General features: G+C 45.9%; 1 protein-coding gene across 1 annotated transcript; it reads right to left on the reverse strand.

Annotated features, from left to right (window-relative positions):
- Positions 1 to 2,325: 2,325 nt before the first annotated feature.
- On the reverse strand, positions 2,326 to 10,202 carry Tmed3 (transmembrane p24 trafficking protein 3). Its single transcript, NM_001004249.1, has 3 exons — positions 9,919 to 10,202; positions 8,197 to 8,445; positions 2,326 to 3,099 (listed from the first exon to the last, which is right to left on the reverse strand). Exons 1-3 carry the CDS (start codon positions 10,096 to 10,098, stop codon positions 2,863 to 2,865), a joined length of 666 nt encoding a protein of 221 aa, NP_001004249.1. The 5' UTR covers positions 10,099 to 10,202; the 3' UTR covers positions 2,326 to 2,862.
- Positions 10,203 to 11,283: the final 1,081 nt, after the last annotated feature.

The following is an 11,283-nucleotide window of genomic DNA, read 5'->3' on the forward strand; positions in this document are numbered from 1 at the left end:
AAATTTATTTTAACAAATGTCTACTCGGGGTGGCCCTGTGGAGGGTCTGACAGCAATGATACTTGAGCCCCAAATGTTACAGCTCTTTCAAAGCACGCTGCAGTAGTCTGGCTGGCACAGGGCTATGTCCCAAGGCAGCCAGAATGAGCACCACAGAGGGCAGTCCCAAATTGTCCAAATTCATAAGGACTCTTAAAGATGACCCTGCAGAAGCTCCACTTGTTTCTGAAATCTATGGTATGAAGCACATCATATTGCACTGGATGTCTCACCTGTTTCCCTCACTCCCACTTCTTCTCCCTCCTCTGTGTCCCTCAGGACTTTGACACAAGTTCCTGAAAGTGCCAACCTTATTCCTTCTGTGTACCCAGCCCTCAGTTCTGAAAAGCCTCTTCTCCCCTTGGGAATACTAACCCTCAAAGGAAGTCAGAAATCTTTCTCTTCCCATAGGGATTCTCAGTCTCCTGGGTAAGCTGATAACAGCTGTGCCTTTAAGATCCACCTGCCAGCAGCATCCAAGCTTAAACTTAAATAGATTTTGCTGGAAGAGAGTGAACTCTGCTTGATAATGATGCATATGGCTGAAGTCCTTGTCCCAACAGAACACTCTCTCATGTCCACATCACCAACAAGGACAGTTCAATAAGCAGATTGTCATCATCTTGTCCTTGCTGACACAATGATGCACGTCAGACCTGGCTTCAAACCCCAAAGGACCAAACCAACTGAGTATTTCCTACTCAAAATGCAACATTGAGCATCTCCTTCTGCATGTGAAATAGGAGTCTTCCCCAGGGGCTTGAAGTGAGGGAGGACCTTCCAGTCTTTTTTTGTGAATACCCAAAGAAGGCTGGAGAAACTATAAGGGCTCTCATATTTTAAAATTTGAATCTAAAACCTTTTGTAAGGAATACAGGGCTCTGAGAGACACTGTTTAAGCACTAATACATTAGTGGTTCTGACTACTGGATACATCAAAAGGCATCAAATAACCCAAAAGGCATCAAATTACCCAAAAGACGATCCATTACCCAGTGTGTGCTCAGATTTCCCATCTTCCCTTTTCCTCCCTAAACTCGCTTTCCCGTTCATCTCTCCTACACACCACACCGCCTCTGTGTTTGAAATTCTTATTTGCAGCCTCCTATCAGATTTCTCTATTTAAAGGTCTTTCATTTTAAATGTTGCTTCATCAACAATGTGTAACTCAGCGGGTTAAAAAGTATGTCTTTGGGACTAGGTAATTATTAAATTTATTAGTATATAAGTGCTCAAAAGTATTTGGCAAACAATAAAAAAAACCCTGTACATTTCATGGCAAACATTATCCAAAACTGAATGAATGGGACAATGTCTCCCTTAGTCTGTGTTCTTGATAATTAGTTATATTAATAAAGCAGGGAAAGCTAGCAATCCTCTTGTTTGTTATTTCTAAAAGTTAGAGAACATTCTCTTTCTCAATGAGATATGAAAAGCTGTATTACAGTAATGGCCTTGACTCCCTAGACTCCTCAGTGACTGAAGGACTCTATGTTCAAGCTGGTGGTTCCCACAGAAGCTGAGGCCGGCAAGGGGCATGCAGCTAGGGATTGTAGAAGTACACATTAAAGCCAGATGTGGTGGTGTATATCAGTTAAAACAGATCTCAGGGGCACTGAGAGTTGGGGGCTAACCTGAGCTACGTAGCAAGAATGGCTCCAAAACAGAACCAAGAAGCAGCAGCTCGAGTATGCTCTGTCAGTCTGGGCAGAGGAGCTCACGTGTACTGTCGATCTAAGTAGCAGAAACGTGAAAGTTTAGTGTTTCCCACTCTGCCCCATAGTCTAATAAATAATCTTTTAGATATAGAGTATTTAAATTCAAAATAAGAGTACGGTCAGCTTGGATTGCCACTTCCTAGCTAGCTTTCCTTCAGATGGACGTCCTATCTTCCTCCCAGACCCACCGTACTCCATAAGTGTACATTAATTCCTTCCTAATGGAAGGACATTGCAGCAAATATGACGGTGCTGCCCTAAATTGAAAGATGACATCTGATTAACAAGAAATGAGGCAGCAGATGATGCACATAGGGCTTGGTTGTTGCCACAGAGGAAACCATGTTATGTGCAGCCTGCTGAGTGACAGGAATGGGAAGGGGGTCTTCCTGTTGCCATTCCCTTGGGAGGGGCATGGTTCACTGGGTCCTCTCAACATCTTTATCCATACTATAAACAGCTCCAGCCCATCCACTTTCTCCACCACACTGTTTACATGCACACCCGTGCTCCATATCAAGCTAGAAGTTCCTTTAAGAAAAAGAAATAGAGGCACACCACTCCAGAGTGCTCAAACTTGGCTTTTATTAGCACAGTTCTGCCTCCAGGAGACACAGATAACCAAGGGCACCCACTCACTATTTGGGTCCTGGTTGTATATCTGCTTCCAGGTTAGACCTGCTTTCCTCAGGTATAGAGAGGCCCGTGAAGGGAAGGCATGAACTCAGGGTTCCTTTCTCCTCGAGGTGGAAGAAGATACAAGAATCTAATGACTGATGTATCATGGAGTAGTGGCAGGACCCTAAGCTGCCCTGGAGGCCCGGGTATTTGGCGTTCTCCCTCAGACTGGATCACTGCCCTCCCATAGTGGCCAATCCCTAGTTTGACCCGTAAACATTTTTGGCCAATGTTACACACACAATACAATCAGATTACTGGGCTCTGAGCTTCAGCTGCTGGAGTACAAGGATCAGATATGTGCACAAACAACAAAGTGTGGCCTTTGGTCTCCTTGTAGCTCTCCCTTCACCCTGTGTCACACTGCCATCCCTGCAGGAGCCTGAGACCCTAGAGGTGTGAGGGGCTGTGGGGAGGAACTGCAGGGTTAGGAGTGGACAGCTCTGTTAATGGGTCGTTTTTCTGTAAAGAAGCTTTTCAGCAGTAGCACCTGGCTGAAGCTGACCACAAACAGGGCAATAGTCTCTCCTACAGACCAGTAAGACACTCGACTATTAAGGTCTTCAGCTCGGGCTCGGTCCTGAGCCTCCCGCAGTCGATAATGTGTCTGGGAGTCGATCACAGTCTTCAGAGCCTCGTGAATCGTTACGCAGGCAGACTCCATCTAGGCAGGAAGAAAAACGTAGTCAGTTGCTAACCATAAGTCAGGCAGAGTAGAATCCAGCAGCCAGTGCTTACTGCAAAATCCTAGGTATCAACCACTGGTGCCTCTGAGAGTCTATGTTAAGCACTTTATGTGGTTTTACAATCCTACAGAAAACCTAGGGGGAGCTCAAAGAAAGAAACTTATTCAACACTCAAGTTTAGTAAGTGACAGAATCAGTCTATCAGTGTAAGCCCTATCCTGTGTCTCTTCATTTCATCCTCACAATGCCCTGGCAGACACAATCACCACCTTGGTCAAGGACAACCAGATCATGGCTTACTTATCCTCACTAATAAAGAAACCAAGCTCAAAGAGGCTAGACAAACTGCTTGAGGCACACGACTAACAAGTCGGGGGAACTAGACTCCTTTATGCTGAACTTTGAATCCACTGCTTATTCTACCGCATACTGGATGCCTACAGTTTCATGTCTAAACACAAACATGTGTGAACACAAGACCATGCACATACACACACACGCTCACACCTAACTTCACAGTTTCTTATGCCTGCTAAAACAGTCTATGTTGTAGGCAGATCTCTGTAAACATCTGCAACACCACTGCCGCCACTGGTCCTTGCTTGCTACCCAGGAATTTAAGACATGGGGAGCCGCCATTCTTGTGGTTACAATGTTACCTGGAACAGCTGACCTTAAGACAGAGAGGGGGGTGATACTGCAGCTGGATCTACTCACACGACCCCTTACAGTAGAGATTCTCTCTCTAGCTGGAACAAAGAAGAAAACCCTACAAAAATCGTAAAATGTCTCATGGGGCAGACAGCATAATGGTTGTCAATGAAACAGGGTCCTTGGCCATATGGCTAAGGGAATCTGGCCAATCACCACTAATAAGAACGCAGACAATTCCTCTTCTCATACAAGCTGGTCAACAACAATCGAATCTTAGCTCTCTAAGACTATGAGAGGACCAGTGAGCCTGCTCAGACTCTCAGCTCCCAGAGTTGTGAGGTGAGAGATGGGTGTGGCATTCAGCCACCGCGTCTGTGGTAACAGACAGCTAATACATCAGGCCTGCTAAACAGCATGAGTCCTTACTCTAGCACTGTGATTACCTGCACAAGACTGGGCTTGTCAACCTTGTCATGGAGGAAAGAGTCACAGGACCCAGCCTCTTTTTTTTTTTAATTGTTCTACTCATTATTTATTGAAGAAACAGTGAACACTTCTTTACTAGGTCCTGCACTAGGATTTAGGATTGTGGAGCTGAAAAGGACTTAGGGCTCCTGATATGACTGGGAGGCCCACATATTAGATATGTGTTAGCAGTAAAGTTTCTACTTTGTTCGTTGAACAAAGAGAACAAGAGGAAGTTTGTGAGGGTAATAAATTCCATTTTGGGAGACTGAGTTTTTGAAGTCTTGTAGAAAAAAAAATTAGAGAACAAGGGGGCAGATGGGACAGAGCTGAAATCCCTCAGCATCTCAGCTCAGCAGTGATAGGACCCAGCCTCTTACTGAGGATCTACAGCAGTTAATTGTTGCTGCGAGAGGCACAGCAAATGGTAAGTTATTCATGCTCCAATAAATAACCTTTACCCATGCTCCTAACAATGGCTAGGAGTAATCTTAACTAACTAAACCCATTGGCTCACAAAATACAATAATAATGGGCCTCGACAAATGGCTCATGGAGAACCTAAGGCACTGGCTGCTCTTTGGTGTACAGCTATACACATAGGCAAGTAATCATACACGTAAAATAATAAATCTGTTAAAACAGAGATGCAAACTGGGATTGATTAATGTTAATGGTGTAGTGGAGGAAGCCCTGAGGAAAGGAAGGAAGTCCTACGTGAGTGTGCTCTCCTGGCATGCTCATGGCCATCAAGGATGCCAATGCCTTAGGCCAGTGGTTCTCAACCTGTGGGTCTCAACCCCTTTGGTGGTCAAAGGACTTTTGCACAGGGGTTGCCTAAAACCATCAGAAATTTCAGATATTTACATTATGATTCGTAACTGTAACAAAATTACAGTTATAAAGTAGCAATGAAAAAAATTTATGGTTGGGGTTATCACATCATGAGAACTACATTAAAGAAGTAGGAAGGTTGAAAACTACTGCCTTAGACCCATAAGAAAACAGGCTAAGCTCAGAGAAATGGCAAAGCCTTCCTTCATGGTCCTGGTGCAAATGTGGAGAAAATGTTGATAGTCTGTGCAGAAAATTTCCATTGCAGGTTTCCCCCTCAGATCTTTACAGCCTAGAGTTTGTGCCTTACAGAGGCTGCGTCTGTCAAGATTGACTAAGTCTGCCTCCTTGTTCGGCTGTGTAACTGATCGTTGTATGACAACTCTGCTCCTTGTTTATCTGATTAATAACTGAGCCTCCTTGTACAGCTATATGCACCTCCCTGTTCAACTGTACAGAACACCCTGACCTTCCAGGGAGCTGGAACTTCTCCATCAGTGAGTGAGCCCAGACCACCCGATCCAGCTTTTCTTCCTGTGTATCTAATGTGTTTGTCTTTTCTTCAATCCCTCGCCATCCCAGTCGGGTCCAAGTGCCTGGAGCTCTGCTGCATGCAGTATAATAGGATAAACTATGATGTAGTCTCAGAAGTTCAGTAGCAAGAGTTGAAGAGTATTTCTATGACGGTTATAAAAATCAAAATAATAAAGAGATTGAAAAGTAGTATAGAATGCTAATTTAAGCAAGCAAAAGAAGTATAGAAGAATAAACTCAAAAAATGTCCTTACAGAAAAAGTATACATCAATAACAAAGTAAACACAGCCAAAAAAGAAAGTGGTTACAAAAGACACCTCCAATGTCTAGCAGAAGAGGCCTCTTCCTCCCCAGAGACCAAAGCAGTATTCAGGGACTTGCTGCTCCTCACTCTCTACTTCCAGACAGCCCTACAGTTGACACAGCACTGTCAGAAGAAGATGATCTTCATTAAGGCCCCTACGCTGGCTGGGAGGGGCTTGGGGGGAGTCTAAAGTCAGAGAACTTAGGGAAAAAGAAGAGCATGAGAAGGAAAAGTGGATAGACACATACATGGGTGGTGTGTTTTCTTCAGCCATAGGCTGTGTATGCGCATATATGTGTGTATACATATAAGTAGGTGCAAACACACACATGCTTTCATTTGTATAAATCCACAGGTACTCTGTTTTGAAGAGCCAGGGTATGGCTCCTTTGGTTCTCAGAGTTAGAAATCCACTCTCTAAGCTCAGTTCTGTCACAGCAACTCGGAAACCTGGTGGTCACCAGATCCACTGAGTGGGAACTCCTCTGACCTTGGCCCTAGCCTGACACTTTCAGCATGGGTCCACCACCTCTTGATACTGCTAACTGGAGACAAGCCTCCAGCACATGGACCCTTGGAGTGGGGGGACATATATCAACCATAGCACATGATTAGGACACATGGCCTACGCCGTCCCCAAAGCAGTACGTCACCAACAGTGACACACACTCGAGAGTACCCCCCCACCTTAAATGCATGCTACCTCCCATCCATTGGGGTCTCTACTGACGCTAGTCTACCACAAGGCTTGTGACCACAACATTTCAGTTAGTTGTTTCGGGGGATGTGGGAAAGCAGGCATTGGCTAAAAGGGGAACCATATGATACTAAGTAAAAATGGGCTGGTGAAAGAGGAACTTTAAAAACTCCACCTGCCCTCCTCACTGCAACAGAATCACACTGAAACTGAAGCTCTGAGAAAGGCTGTTGCTCTAACTTAACCTTTTCTCTCTCACTGGTACAAACGGGATTCCTTAAACTTCCATGGTTTCATCAGTGACCAACAGAACAACCTATCCCTTCAGCTGGATCTTCTATTTAAATAGCCAGAGGTGCATAGTGGGTATTGTACTGGGCAACACATCTCTATTCTCTAACTGTCCCGAGACGGTAAAAGACTGGGCATGCGCCACAGAGATACAGAACAGAGAGCACACAGTAGGGAAGACTGGCCTTCTTAGAGACTTGAGACATCCTGGCTTTGGTAGTGAAATAAGATGGTTATTCCCGTCTTACAGGTTCCCCAGGCCATGGTGATCAGTCATCAGATGAGTGTTTGGTGGACTCCTTTGGGTGGAAGGAGTGCCTCCTACACTGAGGTATTAAGCACATGCAGGTAGAGAGGTATCAGAGTCCTGGCTCTTGGGAAGCCCAGCCGAGGTGTGAGAGGAAAGAGGGAGACTGCAGTTGGAGGCTGGGATTAGTCAATAATCTTGAGAGTCATGGGGGTCACTGGGAACTACCCATCCTCCAAAGCTGCCTGGACTTCTCTTCCACAATGCGGATTTGTTGTTCAGAAACTGTACTTCATAGCTGCCCTCTCCTGACTTAATACACAAGTGGTCACCAAAGGAACATGAGTGGAAGTACTGTGTGTGTTACTACCGCCAAGGCTTTGAGGGGGACAGCTGGGCCTTTCTCATTTCTGCCTCTTATTGGTATCCAGAGACAGAGAAGTTTGAAGCCTAAGAGAAGGGAGAAGGATGGTGAGAAAGAGCCTTGAGGCTTAGAACATAGTTCTGTGGTAGAGCATGTGCTTAGCAAGCACAAGGCCCTAAGTTCAGAAAAGAAAAGAAGGGAAAGGAAAGAAGAGATAGAGAGATAACATGAAAGGGGAAAGGGAGAAAAAGAAAATATGAAGAGGAAGTGAGAATTTAAGAAACAAAACAAACAAACAGAGCCTGGATTCCCAAGTAATTATCCAACATTTTCCAAACTATCCCGGGAAGAAACTCCCAGTGTGCTAGGCACTGACATATGGGTTTGTTATAGCAACTTGTCTTAGCCTCACCGACACACTCCTGAGGCAGGATTTTGGTCTTCATGACCTGAGCATATCACACAACAGACAGGTACATGACAGAAGTTTGAAAGAGGTGCTGTGCCAGAAAAAGACAGTTGGAAGGGTGGAGAGGGCAGATACAAGAGGGCTCTGACTAGAAACAGGAGACCAGAAATATCTTTTACAGCTAGATGGTGATCTGGTTCACCCGCTAGGACAAGAACAAAAAAGCAGGAACATGCTGAGAGCAGGGCTCTCCTATTCCTGTCATGTCCACTCACCTGAGTGAGAGCTGTGACCCTATTCCCCATGTCTGGGAGAATGGGGGGCTCGTCACCCACTTGGAAGTCAAAGTAGACAGTCTTGTGAGAGAAAGTGGAGAACTCGTTACTGAAGCAGAACCGGTAAACGCCCTTGACCTCCGTCTTGTATGTGAAGCTGTCATACTGCTTCTTTGTCTCCCTGTAGATGATATTGCCCATGGGGTCTTCCACATAGCAGTCCACATCGTAGTGGCCTCCGGTGATAACCTGACAACCACAAGAAGTGTGCAATTAAGGGAGGCAACCATTACTTTGAATGCTGACCGTAACAGGGACCACACTAAGCCTCCTATAATTTAACCCTCACCATTTCCCAACACAGATGCCACGGCACTGTGAGTTTGAACAGTTAAATTAGGGGCAGTGACCACTGTACTCAGTGTTTTTCTAGATACTGGGACAAAAACATTTGACAAAAGCCATTCAAGGAAAGAAGAGTTTATTTTGGCTCACAAATAAATTTGAGGGCATAGTTCATCATGGAGATGGCATGGTGTCTAGAGCATGAAGGCTACGAGGGACTGATCATACGGCATCCGGAGTCAGGAAGCAGAGAGAGATGAACGCTAGTATTCAACTGGTTTCCTCCTTTTTATTCAGCCTGGGACCCCAGCCCAAAGAACAATTTTACTCCGAAGTAGGGTGTGGCCCTTCCCACTTCAATCTAATCTAGAAACCCCTCCACAGACATGCCCAGGGGCGTATCTCCTTGGTGATTATAGACTTCCCCCACTGATGGGGAATGCTCAACGGCTTCTGGAGCCTCACTGGGCACATCCAGAACGCTGTTGTTGCTCTTGGGCAGCCCGGGCTGAGGCAGGAACAAACGCACACTTTGCATGGTGTCCACAGATACAATATGAGAGGGGTCTCATGACTCCATCATACATGGAATTGTCTTCGAGCAGAAGCAACCTCCAGAGCTTCTGCCATAGAAAGGCTGTTCACTGCACACAATTGGGCTGCCTGTGTCACCTCATTTCTAGAAGTCTTGCTTTACCGTGCTCACTCATTCCTCCGACCCTAGACCGGCTCATTAACCCTAGGGGATAGAGCCTTTACCAAAGCAACTGTTAGCTATGAGATCTGTCTACGGAGACAAAAGTGCAGGACCTGACTTTGCAGAGCCATATGGGAAGCAAAGAGGCAAGCCACACCACTGGGGAGGGTGTGTGTGTGTGTGTGTGTGTGTGTGTGTGACTCTCCTCATGTATACACTGCCAGGGTTCGAAGTCTGTGTTGAACCCTCCTTTCCAAAAACCCCTTAATCATTCCAACTATCTCACCCCAACTCCAACTGTAAATGATATAGCTAACTTCAGCACTGAAAGTCATGCAGCCCAAGAAACAGTTGAGAAAGACTATCAGCCTGTGTCCAGCTAATTAATACAGGTGTTCACAGAGTCGAAGGGACCTGGGAAGGTCATTCTGGTCAATTCTGCAGGGGGCGACAGGGGGCGGCAACAAGCTTCCCCATCCTGGGCGCTCACCTGTAGCCTGCCTAACTCCCCAAACCTCCTGGCTCACTTACGGAGGCTCTGACAGATACAAACGTTTCTTTTCACGGAGAAGTCAACCGGTCTAGGGTTATCCCCGACCCCCTCAGCCTTTGGTGGCTAATCTTGGCCTCTCCGGTTGGCGGCGCACCAGTAGCCCGGTAAGACGCGGCTAGGGCCGCACCTGGTAATCCAGAGAGAACTTCACGCCCTGCTCCACCTCTTCGTGGAAGCACTGCTTGGCGTTGTCCGGCAGCTCGAAGGTGAGCTCAGCGCCCCGCAGTCGCTCGGCCCGGAGCAGGAGCAAGAGCAGCAGCAGCATCAGCATCTGGAAGGATGAAGCGCGCGGAACCTCGTTGCCCATGATGCTCTGGGCCTTGTCTTCTCTAGGCTCCGGTGGAGCGATAGCAGGCAGAGGGGAGGGGCCCCTCCGAAGAGACGTGGCGCGAGCTCAGCACAGCGGTTCCGGGTGGCAGCGATTCTGTGCGCAGCCGCACACCGGAGTGGTGGGCGGCATCCTTTCCTCCTGCTGCGCCTGCGCATCACTGAGCTTAAGACGTATGTGTGCCCGCTGCCAGGTTGGACGCGGTGTGTTCTTCCAGCTCTTGTAGTCAGAAACCTTTGGGCTTCTAAGTCTGTTTCTGACTTGCTGTCACTTAGTGTGTCCGCCACGGCTCCCGAGAAATCCGGGACGGAGAGAACACACCTGGTAGTCAGAAGGGCCAGATAGATGAACTAAAAAGGAAACGCAGGGAAGGAAGGTGATGGTCTCTTCATTCCCCTCTCCTACCTAAGGTGAAGAAGTGTTCACACAGCCTCCCTTGTGAAAATAAAAGCATCTAAAGGATTTCAGTTATGTTTTCGCATTCGGGTCCCATTGAAAATTCTTTCAGGGAGAATCTGTCATCCCCTTTAACTTCTCAAAAGTATTGAAAGACAAGCTGATTTACTGTCTTATTCATGACTACTGCCCTAAGATATATATATATATATATATATATATATATAATATATATACATACATACATACATACATATATATCCACCATAGTCCCATAAACAAAGAAAATATGTGTTATGATATTTGCTACTAAATAAATATTTTATTTCAGTAGAACATTATTAGATATAGTGAATCTTGATTTTAGCAAAGAATTTCACTACTCATATGTACTACCACAAAGATAAGATTGGCATACACTGCCACCGGCCATATTGGATCCTGTATCAAGGGGCTAATGTGTGTGAAAACACTCTAAGTTGTGAAATAGCACCTATAATTATTAATAACATGTACTGCCTCTGTGCTAGATGTGAAAGAGGTGTTGAGCGGTGTGCCTTGAGGCCCCTTCCCTGCCTGTTCTATTTAACATTATTTAACATTTCTTATTTTCGATTTTGTGTATACACATATATGAATATGAGTATGTATATATGAGTGCAGGGTGGATCCTCTGGAGCTAAAATTGCTGGCAGTTGTCATTCATCTGATGAGGCTTCTGGGACCCAAACTAGGATCCTCTAGAAGTGTTCTCAACCAGTGAGCCAT

This window comes from Rattus norvegicus, chromosome 8 (genome assembly GCF_021556685.1).
Source record: "Rattus norvegicus strain SHRSP/BbbUtx chromosome 8, alternate assembly SHRSP_T2T, whole genome shotgun sequence".
Classification (NCBI taxonomy): domain Eukaryota; kingdom Metazoa; phylum Chordata; class Mammalia; order Rodentia; family Muridae; genus Rattus; species Rattus norvegicus.